The sequence below is a fragment of the Anomaloglossus baeobatrachus genome, chromosome 4 (assembly GCF_048569485.1).
Source record: "Anomaloglossus baeobatrachus isolate aAnoBae1 chromosome 4, aAnoBae1.hap1, whole genome shotgun sequence".
NCBI lineage: Eukaryota > Metazoa > Chordata > Amphibia > Anura > Aromobatidae > Anomaloglossus > Anomaloglossus baeobatrachus.
The window spans coordinates 659,858,971-659,876,590 of record NC_134356.1 but is presented as its reverse complement, the minus strand read 5'-3'; the positions used below and the strand labels follow the sequence as shown (position 1 = coordinate 659,876,590).

At 46.6% G+C, this 17,620-nt stretch overlaps 1 protein-coding gene across 1 annotated transcript in view; it reads right to left on the bottom strand.

The window, feature by feature from the left end:
* LDLR (low density lipoprotein receptor) overlaps positions 1 to 17,620 on the bottom strand; it is a 36,837-nt gene that overhangs the window by 10,844 nt on the left and 8,373 nt on the right. The window contains exons 2-8 of the mRNA XM_075346533.1: positions 2,657 to 2,779; positions 2,452 to 2,574; positions 1,975 to 2,358; positions 648 to 770; positions 435 to 557; positions 209 to 328; positions 3 to 128 (exon numbers count right to left, since the gene is read on the bottom strand). Of these exons, the coding sequence (XP_075202648.1) occupies positions 3 to 128; positions 209 to 328; positions 435 to 557; positions 648 to 770; positions 1,975 to 2,358; positions 2,452 to 2,574; positions 2,657 to 2,779 (1,122 nt within the window). The remainder of the gene's footprint in view (positions 1 to 2; positions 129 to 208; positions 329 to 434; positions 558 to 647; positions 771 to 1,974; positions 2,359 to 2,451; positions 2,575 to 2,656; positions 2,780 to 17,620) is intronic.

Genomic DNA, 17,620 nt, shown 5'->3' with positions numbered 1-17,620 from the left:
ACCCATGCCCTTGCAGGACCCAGTCATGGGATCGATCTGGTAGCCCTCGTAGCATTCGCACTTGTAGCCTCCTTCCAAGTTAGTGCACAATTGGCTGCAGGTATCAGGTTGGTCACATTCATTAATATCTGAAAGATTGAGATCGGAATAAATCCTGTGTGCATGGAGCTACAATTAACCAAAATTATGGCTTTAGACACCAATTTACCTTCACATTTCCTTCCGTCCACCAGGCGATATCCCTCAGGACATAAACACTCGTGTCCAATCTTGAGGTCATTGCATATATGAGAGCAGCCGCCATTTTTTTTCATACACTCATTTTCACCTGGAGATAGTACAGCATGTAAATATATATACTGTATATATGTAAATAAATATATATATATATATATCTTAAATATATAAACCTCAACGAGGATGATTATACTCACCACATTCTTTCAGAGGTTCATCTGAAAAGTCTTTGCAATCCACAACCCCGTTACAGACTCGGTCCATACCAATACATTCTCCGCTGGAACATCTGAACCTCTGAGGACCTTCGCATTTCGTCTCTAATTTCAGAAAATGAAAACGATTTAGCTTTCCATTACTAAGACGCATCATGTATCCTATTATCATATGTCGTTGGGTAAGACGCTCACCATTTGCACAGCCTTGTTCGTCGCTTAGATCTTCACAGTCATATTGTTGGTTGCACTGCCGACTGCCGTGAATACATTTCCCGTTGGTACACTGGAACTGGTCGGGACTGCAGGTTGGTTTTTCTGAAATTAGGAACAATTTACAATTAGGTCAAGTTTATTGTACGTGTTAAGGTGGCAGAAGCCACTATCAATGGGCACTGGTAGTGTCCCCATAAAAATAGAAGCAGCTTAGCACAGCTTCTTCTCTTTTTTCAAAGTCTACACTCAATGAGAGATATATGGTGAATAGAAGAGGCGTTTTTTTCCCCCTGGAACTTGGGTCATGATCAGTTCTGCAACATGGTTATTTTTTCCCCTGTAACTTGGGCTCATGATGAGTTCTGCAACAGAGTTATTTTTCTCCCTGTAACTTAGGCTAATTAGTTCTGCAACAGGGTTTTTTTCCCCCCTGTTACTTGGGCTCATGATCAACTCTGCAACAGGGTTTTTTCCCCTGTAACTTGGGCTCATGATCAATTCTGGAACTGGGTTTTTTCCCCCCTGTAACCTGGACTCATGATCAGGTCTGCAACAGGGTTTTTTCCCTTGTCACTTAGGCTCATGATCAGTTCTGCAACAGGGTTATTTTTTTCCCATTACTTGGGCTCATGATCATCTTTGCAACAGGGTTATTTTTCCCCCTGTAACTTTGGTACATGATCAGTTCTGCAACAGGGTCATTTTTTTCCCCTGTAATTTGGGCTCATGATCAGTTCTGCAACAGGGTTTTTAATCCCCTGTAACCTGGGCTCATGATCAATTCAGCAACAAGGTTTTTCCCCCTGTAACTTGGGCTCATGATCAGTTCTGCAACAGGGTAATTTTTCCCCTGTAAATTGGACTCTGGACTCATAAGGATGCAACATTTAAAAAAAAAAAAAAAAAAAAACTAAAATAAAAGTGAATGTCCTTCTCAGAGGATATATCATATAAAAAAATATATATATAATAATGCAAAAAAGAAAAAACAGATAAGGAAAAAATTATTTTATATTATTTTGCTTTAAATTTGCAAATTTAAAGCATAAAGGAATATATAGATTGAAAACTGTGCAATCTAACTCATCAAAACTAAAAATAGCGACAAAAAAACTATCTTAGTTTTTTAACAAATAAAAAAAAGCTAAAAAGTGTATGGGCGTATCAGCTGAACTGAACATTACGCGCTTTTTTCCAGAGTTGATTTCAAAATTCCGCTGATATAGACTATAGCACCACAATTCTATATGTCATCAGCTGGGTGTGACTAGTACATGGTTATGGTATGTCCGGCCCAGTTACGTACCACAGTCTTTCTCGTCAGATTTGTCTTTGCAGTCGACACCGCCGTCACACTTCCAGCTCATATGTATACACTCGCCGCTACCGCAGTGGAACTCCAGAGAGGAGCAGGGTTTGTCGGTCTTGATCGGCTCCTTTCCTTCACAGTTCTCTTCGTCGGAGCCGTCTTCACAGTCAGGATCCCCATCGCATGTCCATAGATTGGGGATGCAGATGGTAGAGTTAGCGTTCTTGCATTGAAAAAAGGATGGGTTGCAGGTGGGCGCAGGGCAAGAATCCTCATCACTGTTGTCATCACAGTCGTTGTCGCCGTCACAGACGTACGCCACCGAGACGCACATTCCGCTGTTGCACTGGAACTGCTCATCGGAGGCGCAGGGTTTGCGGGCTGTAAAGAAAAGAGGAGGCTGAGTCAGACCTAAGCTCATGTACAAACATGTTAAACCTATGTCCACACAGAAAGTCAGGACATGACACCTACTGCAGTCCTTCTCATCTGACCCATTTTCACAGTCTTCTTGGTCATCACACTTCCATGAGTTGGGTATACATCGGTTGGATCTGCCGCCACAGCTGAACTGGCCGGGGCTGCATGTTTTTTGATCTGGTGCAAAAGACAAGACTCTATTATACACTGAATTACATAAATATTCAGGGCTTATTTCATGGCTAGAGTTGTTCCTTACGGCAGATCTCTGGAAACTCATCAGAACCGTCCCTGCACTCCTCGCTGTCGTCACAGACCCACTTGTATGGGATACACTTCCCATCGTCACATTGGAACTCGTTTCTGTCACACTTGTTGATCCCTAAGAGAGCAAAAAAATATATATATATTTATTCACTTATATAGCACTTTACAAACATCAGCAACACTGTCCCCATTAAGACTCACAATCTAAATTCCCTATCTGTATGTCTTTCGAGTGTGGGAGGAAACCGGAGAACCTGGAGGAAACCCACGCAAACATGGGGAGAACATACAAACCCCTTCCAGATGTTGTCCTTAGTGGGATTTGAACACAGGACCCCAGACTGCAGTGCTGACCACTGAGCCACCGTGCCACCCCATATTTAATTTAATATATTATATATATATATATATATATATATATATATTATAATTTTTATACTAGAATATACTAATAGCAATGTTAATAAAAATATAATATAATGCTAATAAATAATCGTAGCACAGTATAATAATACTGGAATATTAACATAAGATTTTTTGATTATTAAATAAGACTAGGTAATACAATAATACAAAAGTAATGCAGAATTTACAGAATTAACAATGTTGGTACTGATAATAATAATAATAATAATAATTATTATTATTATTAAAAAACATCTAAAGGGTAACGTTTCTCCAACGACTTCCAATACATGACACTAGAGTTTGAGTCCTATTCCTGTCTGAAGAGGCAATTTGCAAAATAAAACATTAGAATTTTTATAGAGTGCGGCACCCCCTACCTCTCCACCCTCATCTCTGTCTATCACTCTACCTGTTCTCTATGCTTCGCAAACGACTTTAGACTAACATCCACACTTATTCAAACCTCCCTTTCCTGGATCCAAGACTTCTTCCGAGCTGCACCAATCCTCTGGAACGCTCTACCCCAAGAAACTAGGACGAACCACAACTTACTCAGCTTCAGACACTCTCTAAAAACACATCTTTTTAGGGTGGCCTATCACACTCAATAATTGAAGTCAATTCATATATATCCCCTCCACTATTTCTCAGAACATAACTCTCCGTCAAACCCCACCACAACCAAAATCATCACGGAGATTGACTGATGACTGGTTCATACAGCCTTATCTATCCCCCATTTCTTTGAGATGGCTGGATTTAAGTAAATAAGCACCTACTACACCAACTTGTCCCCCTGCACCCCACCTCATTGTAGATTGTAAGCTCTTACGAGCAAGGTTGTTTTTATTTTTTGCGCTAATTATTGTATCTTCAACAACTGTTGGTTGAATATGAACCTCTGAATTGTAAAGCGCTGCGGAATATGTTGATGCTATAGAAATAAAGATTATTATGATTATAAATCTAATAAATTATCACTTCATCCAAAATAAATGAGATGCAGATTATCAAATGTTCTGGATTATTGGAAGGGAATACTTTGGGACTGGCCCATTGGAGAGCAGGTAGATCACTCGGTGGGCCAGAGTGTGTTCCTCCACCACCCTACACAAATAGTAGTTGGCACAATACACCTGATTCACTTTGTACAGACAAACCAGCATCTTATCATTCATTTAACAAGCAATATACTATCTAGAAGCATAGGTAAGTGTGTAAATTAGGTTAATGTATTGTTTGCATGTATGTGAACAGTGGGCCCCCAGAGTCAATGTCATGGTGGACCCTTGGCACCTCAGTCGGACACTGATAGGGAACATCGTAAGGGGAAGACGGGAACGGAAGGTACAATGTAGGGAAGTTCAAGACTATGCCACCCCTGTAGAAGTAGCCGCCACACAGAAAGGTTTATCTGATGTAATAAATTGTAATGTGTAGGTTGTAAATGGCGACGGATAGGGTATATATAAGACAGGATGTAAAAGGAGGGTAGGAGAGTCCCCAGTAGAAGATAGAGAGAACAAGCCCAAGTATACGTGACTAAGGAATCCTAAGGGTCAACCCTTTGATCCCGGACACGCGGTGTTTTGCTCTTAAGAGGACTGTCGGAACTGCGTCCCCAGAAGAAGGGTTTGAGTCCGGTTGGTCGGGGTGGCGTCCATTCTTTCCTGGATAGAAAATCCAACGAAATCCCCTGCGAGACCAAAGGTCATTGGCCTCTTAAAGGAGAAGGGTAGGTCCTGGCCAGAAGCATGAACGGAGGTGTGCTGTCGCACTGAGCCCTTCCAAAGTGCAAGCTAATCCCTGTTGGTGGGACGGATAGGCTTAAGGACTATTTAAATCGGTTTGTGCAGCGTGATGTCAGACAGGAGAATGAGGGGCCTAGTGGTGTCCAATGGAGCCCAGGTGCCAGTGAAGCGGTCGGACGATAAATTAATTGGTGGAAAGGAGTCTGGAGGGAACCTGATCAGGACCAGAAGCGGTGCCCGTGTTATGCGAGTGGAAAAAGTCCTTGTATTGAAGATCAGTAAAGGTCAGCTGTTTGAAGAAAATATACCGGTGTCTGCTTTATTGACTCAGAGAAAGAATGGACTGTGGCGAAAGGATCCCTGCAATGGAGCGGTCTACAGAAAAAGTCAGCCTGGCTGCACTAACTACTGGTATAGAGAGGTGCTCAGAAGAAAATTAGTAGTCAATAAAAAAGAGCAAGCTTCGGCACACTCAAATAAGAGAATATGAAATGAAAAAAAAATTCTCAGGTGATTTTATTGCAAGGCACAAAAAAAGGTTCATCAATTACACCGACGTTTCAGCTCGTAGAGCTTTTATCAAGGTGATACTAAGAAAGATATATAAGGACATACATTAGATGGATCAATTGGATCAAAACGTGGTTGTGGGATGATGCCTATTGCTGGAATAATACAAGTAGGTGTGAAAAGGAATGGAGTGGTGACCAAGAGGCAAGGGGTTGCCGAGCGGCTGTGCTGCGGCCTGGCAGCCCCTGTACGCGCGACTGCTACTGCCTGCCCTAGTCGCTCTACAACAGCACAAGGCATGAACCAACCTGAGGCTGTCCTCAAACTCATAACTAGTTATCACTAAATAATTTTATGGTTATTCAATGCCAAAATATAGGAATTGATGTCCAATTTATGCTGGATTAAAGGAATTTAAGTGAAATAATAGTCACAAAATCATGTGAACTAAATCAAGATAAGACTCACACCAACACATACTTGGTAAATCAAAAACCATCATGTGGGGCTGCGAAAAGGGAAATTAACTCGCCCACCCCAGGGCTATGGGACACCCGGTGCCGGGCCGGACTAGTCTGGAGGTATTCAGTGGTGGCTGGGCCCGGCTCCGTGGCCCTGGTGGGTGTCAGTAGAATATGTGGCTTGGTGAATAAAGTTTGTGTTCGTGACGCCACCTGTGGTATGCGGCTATTAAGCCACCGCTGCTGTGTGAGGCCTCCGGGATGGTGTTATGGCAGCAATGGTGGTACTGCTCCCCACAGGTGGAGCAATGCCCGGGGCACAGTTGGTGCTTGTGAATGTCTATGCAGATGAAATGACAGAGGCAACTTCAAGGGTGCAGTTCAAGTTCTTTACTCACAGTTCTTGTCAGAGCTCTGTAGGGACCCTTGGAGTGCTGGGACCACTGTCAGGGACCTCCACCGTTTCTGGGTGATTCTGAGAGTGAATGCCGGTGCCCTTCTCTTAGTGTCTCTTTCTTCTGCTGTCTTCCTTAGCCTTGCCTTTGTTAGGATGGACCTGGCTTGGCCTCCACTACAGCCTCCAGGCTGGGGGTCACCTGTCGGCTGATTACCCCTTTTCTGGAAGTCTGCTATGGGTTCTGGCCCTGGGAGCCTACAACATTCCCTGGGCCTCGGTTTTTACTGTTTGGAGATTGTCTTTGCACTCCTCCAGTCTCTAGGGACCGTCCCCTGTCGCAGCTTGATCACTCCACCGATGTTAATGTGGAACAGGCCACCGCAGCCTACAACTACCCGTGGCGCCTCTAGGCCCTCTCTCCTTGGGACCTCTAGGACTGCTCGTGGTACCTCTAGGACTACCCGTGGCCCTGCGACTCCTTCTGTTTCCTACGTGGTGTCACCTGGACCTCTGGGTCCCAGGATCTTCACCAGGAAGCGTCTCCTTCTGTTTCTCTGCTCCTGACTGACTTGGAGCCTTTCTTTCCTTCTTTCTTGTCTTTCTTTCTCTCCTCCTTGCCTGCCTCCAGCAGGCCTCCTCCTCCCTCCTTGCTCTCGTTCTTCCTCTCCAACTACATGCTCACTCTCTCACTCCCTGAGGTAACTGAAACTAACTTGACCTTCCTCTCTGTGTCTGCTCTCAGATGGCTCCTCCCACCTCCCCAGTTGCTAAGCTGTACCCTATAGGAGCAGGGATGGGTCTTACGACCCCTCCCAGCATGCAGCATGGGAGGGTTGTCTGCCACTTTCCCTGGTCCCAGTATGTACTGTGAGGTAGCACGGTCGGCTGCGCAGCAGAAGACACGGGATCCAGGCATATAGGTTCACAGCACACGGTGTTTAATGTCCAAACAAAAATCCACAGCAATATACATGTCTCTCCAGCAGAGACTCAGGGAGTTGTGATCACTCCCTCACACCCGGCACACCTGCCCCTCGTTCCTGTTTCCATTTAACCCTTCCTTCAGCCTGTAGGGAAACAGCATTAACCCTAGAGTGGATTTACTTTCTATCATGGAGTGAGCACAACCGGGGCGAGACATACCGGCCGTCATAGATAACCCCGGTCACAGTCTCACATACCCCCCCCTCAGTTCAAGCGTGCGGGGTTGAACTCCCGCCATCAAACACGGGCCGCGGGACAAGGCATCGGCGTTGACCTGCAACCTACCGGCCCGGTGTTCAACCGTAAACCGGAAGTTCTGCAGAGAAAGGAACCACCGGGTAACCCGGGCATTCCGTTCCTTGGCGGACCTCATCCAGACCAGCGGAGAGTGATCAGTCACCAAGCGAAACTGCCGTCCCAGCAGGTAATAGCGTAGGGACTCCAAGGCCCATTTAATCGCCAGGCACTCCTTCTCCACTACGCTATAATTCCGCTCGGGAGGGGTGAGCTTCCTACTCAAGAAGGTGACGGGGTGTTCCTCCCCCTGAACCACCTGAGACAGCACAGCCCCCAGGCCGACCTCAGAGGCGTCAGTCTGTACTATGAACTCCTTCCGGAAATCAGGGTTGACCAGAACGGGTTGTCCGCACAGGACCCCCTTCAGGGCCCGGAAGGAGTCCTCGGCCTGCGGAGTCCAGCGCACCATGACGGACTTCTTGCCTTTGAGAAGGTCCGTCAAGGGGGCTGATAGTCCCGCAAAATCTCTTACAAACCTCCTGTAGTACCCCACGATACCCAGGAAGGCCCTAACCTGCTTTGTGGTCAGGGGTCTAGGCCACTTCTGGATCGCCTCAACCTTGTTAATTTGGGGCTTTATCACTCCTTGGCCTATCACGTAGCCCAAGTAGCGGGCTTCCGTGAGTCCCAACGCACATTTCTTGGGATTGGCTGTCAATCCGGCTGTTCGAAGCGCGTCCACCACCGCTTGTACCTGTTCCAAGTGGGTCTGCCACTCGGAGCTGTAAATAATGATGTCATCAATGTACGCTGATGCATACGCCTGGTGGGGTTCCAGCACTAAGTCCATCAACCTCTGGAACGTGGCCGGAGCGCCATGTAACCCAAAAGGCAAGACAACATAGTGGAAGAGACCCTCCGGCGTAACAAAAGCGGTTTTCTCCTTGGCGGACTCCGTCAGTGGCACCTGCCAGTACCCCTTGGTCAGGTCGAGCGTGGTAAAATATCGCGCCTGTCCCAGCCTATCAATCAGCTCATCCACCCGGGGCATGGGGTAGAGATCGAACTTGGATATTTCGTTCAATCTCCGGAAGTCATTGCAGAACCTTAAGGAGCCATCGGGTTTTGGTATTAGGACAATGGGACTAGCCCATTCACTCCGGGATTTTTCGATGACCCCCAGGCGTAGCATTGTCTTCACTTCTTCTGATATGGCTTGTCTTCGAGCCTCCGGCACGCGGTATGACTTCAGGCGTACCTTCAGGTGGGGCTCGGTGACAATGTCATGTCGTATCAGACTGGTCCTACCCGGCAACTCGGAGAAGACATCGGGGTTCTGCTGAACCAGCCGTCTGGCCTCTCGCCTCTGTTGCTTGGTGAGGGCTTCTCCGATCCTTACTTCCGGTTCGTCCTCTCCGGAGGTCGCTGAAGCCGGGAGTGAACGACCCGAAGAGGAGGGAGATGGGGGAAACTCAACCATCAGGCTTTCCCGTTCCTGCCACGGTTTTAATAGGTTGACATGGTATATTTGTTCAGGTTTCCGCCTACCGGGCTGCAATACTTTATAGTTGACCACCCCGACTTTTTCCTTTATCTCGTAGGGGCCTTGCCACTGAGCCAGGAATTTACTCTCCGCCGTGGGGATTAATACCAACACCCGATCCCCGGGTTTAAAGGTCCGCACGGTGGCTTGTCTATTATAGCGGCCGCTTTGCGCGGCCTGAGCCTCCTGTAAATGCTCCTTCACAATTGGCATGACCGCGCTTATGCGGTTCTGCATTCCTAAAATGTGTTCAATCACACTTTTATGGGGGGTGGGCTCTTGCTCCCATGTTTCCTTTGCCAGGTCCAACAATCCCCGGGGATGTCGCCCGTATAACAATTCAAAAGGCGAAAACCCCGTGGATGCCTGTGGCACCTCTCGGATGGCAAACATCAAATAGGGAAGCATCATATCCCAGTCCTTCCCGTCTTTGGAGATCACCCTTTTTAGCATGGTTTTCAGGGTTTTATTGAATCGTTCTACTAACCCATCCGTCTGAGGATGATACACAGACGTACGCAACTGCTTGATCTGGAGTAGCCGGCATAGTTCTTTGGTCACTTTAGACATGAATGGGGTCCCCTGATCCGTAAGGATCTCCTTGGGCAACCCCACCCGGCAGAACACAGAAAACAACTCCCGAGCTATAAGCTTCGCCGCAGTATGTCTGAGAGGTATCGCCTCTGGATACCGGGTGGCATAGTCAACGATCACTAGGATGTGTTGGTGCCCTCGAGCAGACTTTACGAGGGGCCCCACCAGATCCATCCCTATCCGTTCAAAAGGGACTTCTATAATGGGTAACGGCACCAACGGACTGCGAAAGTGGACCAGTGGTGCGGTAAGCTGACACTCCGGGCAGGTTTCGCAGAACCGTTTTACCTCCCCAAAGACCCCGGGCCAATAGAACCTTTGCAATATTCGCTCCTGCGTTTTCTTGACCCCTAGGTGGCCACTCATCAGATGTTTATGAGCCAAGTCGAGGACCCGCCGGCGATACGGCTGGGGCACCACCAACTGCTCCACCCCCACGCCCCGTATTTCATCTACCCGGTAGAGTAAATCCTGTTTAAGAGCGAAATGGGGGTACCTTACCTGGGCACCGGGCAGCTGGGCCACCCCGTCAATTACTAACACCCTATTCCGGGCATGTATTAACGTAGGGTCCTGGAGTTGGGCTGTCCCAAACGCATCCGGGGATGCCTCCAAGTCCGGGATGGGCTCGACCGTCTCAGCCTCTCCTGCCAATACCTCTAGGGGCGACCTATCGGGTTCACATCCTGTCCCTATCATGGGGACCCCTACGGCAGGTGTCCCGGATTCAGGATTGTAGGGCTCAGGCCCCGGACTGACCAATATCGGAGGGGACCTAGGGGTTCCCTTCCATAAAGTCCAAAAATAGGGCAGATCCCGTCCTAGGATCACGTCATAAGGAAGAGTGTTAAGCAGTCCCACCTCATGTTGCACCTGACCGCAAGGTGCTGTGATGGTGACAATCCCCGTGGGATAGTCTCGGCGGTCCCCATGTATGCAAACCACCCCCACGGTACGTCCTGTGGCCTTTACTTTAGCCCTCAAGGTGGATCGCACAAGGGTCACTAAGCTTCCGGAATCCAACAATCCTGTAACCGGACATCCATTCACCTGTATTTGGCACAAGTGGGGCTCAGTCTCTGGGGGAACCAGGTCAGCGGTACACACCACCTGAGCATACATTGAACCCCGCCGGGTAACCCCACAATCCATGGGCTCCGTGGTCAGGGGACACTGGGCTTCCATATGTCCCACCCGCTGGCACCGCCAACATCTAATAGGGAAGGAAACCCCCTTGACAAGTTGTCGTTTAGGGTACATGGCCTTCCGGACCTCAGGAACGGCGGGCGCGGCCTCAGCCAGGATGGTAGCGGACTCCTGTACCGGTGTCGGCGGTGGGTCCTTGGCCCTAGGCTTGGAGGGGCCGGACCGACGGGCGGTACGCAAAATCTCAGTGTCCCGTATCAAGTCCTGCGTAGCCACATGCCGCTCTACCAGGGACACTAATTGGTCCAGGGTACTCGGGTCACCCTGTCCTACCCACCGTTGAACGGTGACGGGTAAAGTGCGCACAAAACGATCCACTACTACCCTTTCCACCATTTGCGCCGGGCTCAGAGTGTCAGGCTGCAACCACTTTTTTACAAGATGTAATAAGTCATAGGCCTGGGAGCGTACGGGTTTGGCTTCCTCATAGAACCACTGATTTACCCGCTGAGCCCGTACATAGGTATTCACCCCCAACCGAGCCAGTATTTCGGCTTTCAGGGTCACATAGTCAATGGCGTCCTCGGTACCGAGGTCCAGGTACGCTTTTTGGGGTTCCCCCGTCAGATAGGGCGACAATACCTCAGCCCACTGGGGGGTCGGCAGCTTTTCCCGCTCGGCCACCCGCTCAAACACTGCCAGGAACGCTTCCACATCATCCCCCGGGGTCATCTTTTGCAACGCTTGTCTCACCGCTTTCCGGACGCTGCCGTCGTCACCCGGTCCCGGGGTTGTTGCTGCCGGTCCGGCACGGATTGACTTGGCCAGGAGAACCATCTGTTCTTGGTGCCTTTTTTCCTGCAATTTCAAGGATTGCTGGTGCTGTTGCTGCTGTTGCTCCAACGTCCGGAGCAGGTGGGTATTCACCTGTTGTTGCTGTGCATTAGCCTCTTGTTGTTGTGCATTAGCCTGAGCCAAATGCCTTAGTATGTCCTCCATGGCGTCGCTGGGTTTGGGCCGTAGTATAGCTGCTTGAATCCAGGACATGTGCTACCGGATCACCAGAAAAGGAAGTACACCTCACCGGGCTGGCATGCCCGCCGATTCTCCACCATATGTGAGGTAGCACGGTCGGCTGCGCAGCAGAAGACACGGGATCCAGGCATATAGGTTCACAGCACACGGTGTTTAATGTCCAAACAAAAATCCACAGCAATATACATGTCTCTCCAGCAGAGACTCAGGGAGTTGTGATCACTCCCTCACACCCGGCACACCTGCCCCTCGTTCCTGTTTCCATTTAACCCTTCCTTCAGCCTGTAGGGAAACAGCATTAACCCTAGAGTGGATTTACTTTCTATCATGGAGTGAGCACAACCGGGGCGAGACATACCGGCCGTCATAGATAACCCCGGTCACAGTCTCACAGTACCTAACAATGGGTGTAGTGTGGATTTACCAGGGGACCGGAGTTCACTCTCTTCCTCTCTCAGAATGGGGCATCACACCGCTGGATGGGGTGCAATGACCTGTGGCAACGGAAGCCTCAGGGGCGCCACAAAATCACATGCATGAACATCAAGCACATGACACTTAGAAGGAAGTCTGTACGTTACAGTAGCTTGTACTCCGCTGCCTCGGGCCTCTGAAGTGAATACATTATTGGTATTCGCAGCTTGTGTCAGTAAGAAGTCTCGATGTGAGATAAGGATATGCACCTTACAGAGACTAGATCATATGTAATGAACATGGAAACCGCCTCAGGAGCTGGAAGTTTTGTTTCCAGACCTAGGCAGGTGTACTGTCAACGATAGATCCATCATTGCCTCCCCAGAGGGGAATCTGACGGCCCCACAGGTCTTTAGGCTCATTATCAGAACAGCCGAGTCATAATGACAACATTACAGTAGAGAATTGCTCATAAAAGACGTTCTTGATGCCATATTTCAAGGAACTGAAATGGGGCTTTACTTAAAAGCTTTGACATAAGCCAGTTATATACATATGGTAAAGATTTCCAGGCAGGGAGAGGAGGCCGCATTAATTTCACATAGGAGTGGCTAAGCTCTCACATACCACCAGCATATAGTCAGCCCGGTCTATTCCAGTCTCTCGGAGGAATGAAGGCAGTTCTTCTTGTAGGAAGGAGGGATACAAGATAAAGAAGGTGTACCAAGATTTTCTCGACTTAGAAGACAAATTTTGCCAATATAGAGAGCCTTTTTTGTTTTTACACCTGCATTACACCTTAAGACAAGTTAGAATATCCTTGTTTTGTATATTTCAGATAATACAAGATCGGGAGTGGTTTCTCGTCAAGACACGGTAGTCTTCTTTGTTTTCAGTATACACAAGGTCATATACCACGTGGTGGAAAGATATGGCGAGGTGTTATATAAAAGAGAAGGTGGGATGAGTAAAAAAAATTTGAAAAACCCAGAAATCCGTCCTCCTTGTATTATTGATTCACTTCACCCCCATGTTGGCTGACCCACTGTGCTTCATCAGATATTAGGGTGGGACAGTATCCCAGTTTTGCCAATATAGTATAGCCGATATCGGGGTTTTCATGATACTGATAGGAAAGGACAACTAGAATCTTCCAAAACGTTGTCTCCCGAAACCACATATGTCTAAAGTTGCAAGTACTCCCCATTCATCAGGGTGTGGCCATAAAAAAATAAAAAAGACCCTATCACCCAAGACAAGATAATTCTTTATGCCACCGTTCTATATCTTTGGATGAACTTATAGTAGTAGGCCTGACAACGCATCGGTGAGCACCAGATGATGGCACCAGGTAATATTTCACCATCTACAGTAGAAAGAAACCAAGTGCGGCGAATCGAAGACAATCTGGCTTAAACATTAACAGCCTAAACGCCCACACGTGAACTTTATCCTTCATTTATATCATTTATCCGGAAAGGTATTAAAAATGGCGACCCCAAAGCAAATGAGGAAACCATGAGTAATACAAAGGGTCAACAGTCGGTAAGGCTAGTTGATGTATATAAAGACTTAAAGTACACATCTGTCATCTTTCATATATGTAATACCTACAGCATTTACTGTAAAGAACAGTGTTTTGCATCATACATTACTTCCTCTTGATGGAAAAGTAAATTCCAGCACATTGTGTGAGTTATTTCTACATAATGGGGGTGCGCTACGTAAAAGAACTCACGGAAGACATCGAAACCTAGAATATTTTAGCACTTCCTGTCAGTCATCTTTCTTAAGACTTTTAGCCAACTTCTCTCCAGTTCGGGAGTAATGTGTGTCCCTTTACACAACCATTCACCTTTTCAGGCTCCCTTTAGAAGTGTCTTACAAGGACTTTGTTCTCTTCACCTCTTCTGACTATGATACGGTTGTATATTAAATAGGCACGTGTGTGGTAATTGCGTATATTGTCTTTTTTTACCTGTACTGCCTTATCTAGTATGGAAACTCTGCATCATGTAATGTGACTCACGTGGCAACCTTGCCATGAAAGGTTTCTAAATGTACGGTAGGATTGTACTTTTAGGCAATTCCGGTAGGTAGCAAAGCTTTTATTCTCATGTAGGAGTTCCTGATGGGAATTATTCAAAATTTTAGAACTGATAGACATATTCCACGGTGAAGTGGTTAAATTATTGGCTAGAAAAGAGTACACCTCTTTTGCTACGTTGCGTTTCGAAATCACATCGGAGAGACACTTCTTAGGCTAGGTTCACGTTTCCGTTAAATTGTATCAGTCACAATCCGCGTCTCTGGTAAACAACGGAATTCGTTTGGACGATTCCGTTGTTTTCCGTAGACTTGTATTAGTGGCGGATTGTGACTGATGACCTTGCGTTGCATCCGCTGCGCCGCGGTCAGTCGTTTTTGGACTGACTGCCAGGCAGAAACAATGCAGAATGTAACGTTTTTCGGGCCATCAAAATTAACGCACCGTGCAGGAATCCGTCGCAATCCGTCAAGCTTGTAATGTTTGTCTATGGTGCTGGATTCCGTTGTAATCCGTTTTGTGACGGAATCCAGCGCTGGATTCCGTCATGCTCTACTGAGCATGCCCAGCATGTTTGGCACACCCACTGGGGAGTTCCAAACACAAACGGATCATGACTGATCCGTCAAAAAAAGGATGCACAGCGGATGTAACGGACGCGACGGATCAGGTTTTTTTTCCTCCTGTGAAAGGAATCCTGTGAAAAACACATCCGTTGCGTCAGTTGACATCTAAAAAACGACTGATCCGTCGCTGACGGATTTAAAACAACGGAAATGTGAACCTAGCCTTAACGGAAATGTGAACCTAGCATTATCTTTTCTGTTTGTAGGTGCTCATGATTAGGACCCAGTTCAAGCCCAAAAAGTATGTGTTACACAACTATAGGTGAAATCATAAAAGGGGTTGTTGTCTTTAGGTTTTGTTCACATGTAGCGATTTTGATATTTTTCTGCGCATAAGAAAAGCTCGATGTTTAAGGCTATGTGCACACTAGTGCGTTTTGCCCGCGGATTTACCCGCGGATTTGCCGCGGAAATTTCTTGAGAAATGTCTGCAATCTTTGTGCAGACATTTCCCAGCAAATTCTATGGTAAAAAAAAAAAGCTGTGCGCACTGGTGCGGATTTTTCTCAAGAAATTTCCTTGAGAAGAATTTCTCGAGAAACTTTCTTGAGAAAATGAACATGTCCATTATTTCCGCAGGTACCCTGCGGATTTCGGCAGTACAGCCTGCAAAAATCCGCAGGGAACCACCCGCGGGCAAATCGCGGCAATTCCGCGGCTAATCCGCGGCAAATCCGCATGCGGATTTGGTGCGGATTTTTCCCGGAGGTCCGGAAATCTTTCACTCCCAGAAGTTTCTCAAGAAATTTTCTTGAGAAACTTCACATTTCTAGTGCGCACATAGCCTTACAGTACCGAAAAAATGAATGAGATCTCATTTACACTATACATATAAAATCTCATTTACTCTATACATTTCTTTTACTTGCGTTTTTAGACCTGTGGTGCGTTTAAAAAAAACAAAACGCAGAATGTCGATTCTTTAGCTTTGCGCACACAATGTCTTTTTCAGGTAATTATTCCACAGAAACCGCCTGAAAAACCTATTATAAGACTGTGCTTGTTTTTCCCACAGTGAAAACTGCCCTGCGGTGCGGTTTTCCCGAGCCGCAGCATGTCAATTCTTTGCTGCAGCGACGCAAGTGTTCTCCGCAGGGAGAACACAGCGAGAGACCGCAACTACCTGAGCCCGGATTGTGGGCCTGAGCAACTGCGGTCTCCTGCGGAGGAGACTCGTGGTCCTGCATGTCAGGACCCGCCACGTCCAAGATGCAAAGAATCCTGATCGTGTGCACATACCCATAGAAAATACATCAAACAATAAACAACCATCTCTATGAAAAGACAACAACTTGCTTTGCATGGGTTGAAGATTTTTAAAAACTTTTCTAAAAACGTTTCTACAAACGCCAAGCATTCTTCTGGTGTCAATAAGAAAGCTAAAAAGATGCCCAAAAGACGAATATACGAGGTGTTTTTTTAGCATTTTTCTATCATCTTTGCACAAAAGGCGGTAGCAGTTGCTTCATTATTCAAATGGAACAAAAAAAAAAAAAAAAGACTGGAAAATGACAGTGAAAAAAAAAAAAAGTCTTTACAAAAAACATGGGAAAACTCTAAAAAACACACTGGTGGCCAAGGATATGAGCGCATACTGAGTATTTGGTTGCAGAAATACCTGCACCAAATCTGCATCTTAGTAGAAAAAAACACGAGCCTTCTTGCTGTGAACTGACGCGTTTTTGACTCGTTTTTGGTGCATTTTTCAATGCATTTTCTTTGCATTCTGGGCTGGAAAAACGCTGAAATAATTGACATGCTATAGATTCACTTCTGTACCAAATCTGCAAGGGAAAAAAGCAACAGTGCACAGAACTTCAGGATTCTCATTTACTTTGCTGGCATAAGGATTTGCATGCAGTTTTGTGACAAAACTGCAGTAAAAAAAAAACTATTAAAAAACACTATAAAACGCACTGTGTACACAAGAACAACAGAAAACACACGCCACAAGTGTGTGTAGATAATTCTGTGGTTTTCTGGCTACGGCCGGTGGTTTTTATATAGAAAAGAGATGCATCAAAAACAATACGTGTGAATTTTACTCTCCGAGTACATTTTTTTTGAAGGGTTGATGTGAGCTATAAAAACATGACTATTTTATTTGAGAAACAGCACCACTGTCTTGTATGGGCTGTTGTGGTATTGCAGTTCAGGCCCCTTTAACTTAATAGGGTTCACTCTTAGGTACCTCTTTTTATTATCCAGAGCAGAAGGCAGATGCAGTAAACAGCACCTGCCCCACAGGATGCGTCACACCCTAAGCATGAACGCCCAAGGTTCAACTACTAGGTAGATCCCATGGTGATATTCATAAAGGGAACTTCTTAATTAACGGGTTTTCCAACGTTAACATTACTTGTCACATAAATGTAATATGTTAATGGTAAAATCCCTGGTTGTCTAGGGTAATGAATGTGTTAAATTTAAAGGGAACTTGTCAGATGCACTATGCACCCAGACCCCCGAGCAGTTCTGGGAGCATATTGCCAATCCCTGCCTAACTGTCCCTGTATCTAGTAGCATAGATAAAGAGATCTATAGAAAAAGTATTTCTATAGATCTTTTATCATATACTAATGAGCACAGGGACTAGTTTCAAGGGCGTTACTTCCTGCGCTCAGGGGCGTGCTAACAACTAGTCAATGCAGTATTACCAGAGATGACGCGCGTACCTGTGTCCACTGATCTGAATGCCCAGCACTTCTGGTCATGAGCAGCATGATACCGGGTGTATGTGTCGCGGGCGGGGAGGAGGGTGTCAGCACACCGCGCTCACCCCTTCTGCTCGGGTCCGGCAGTT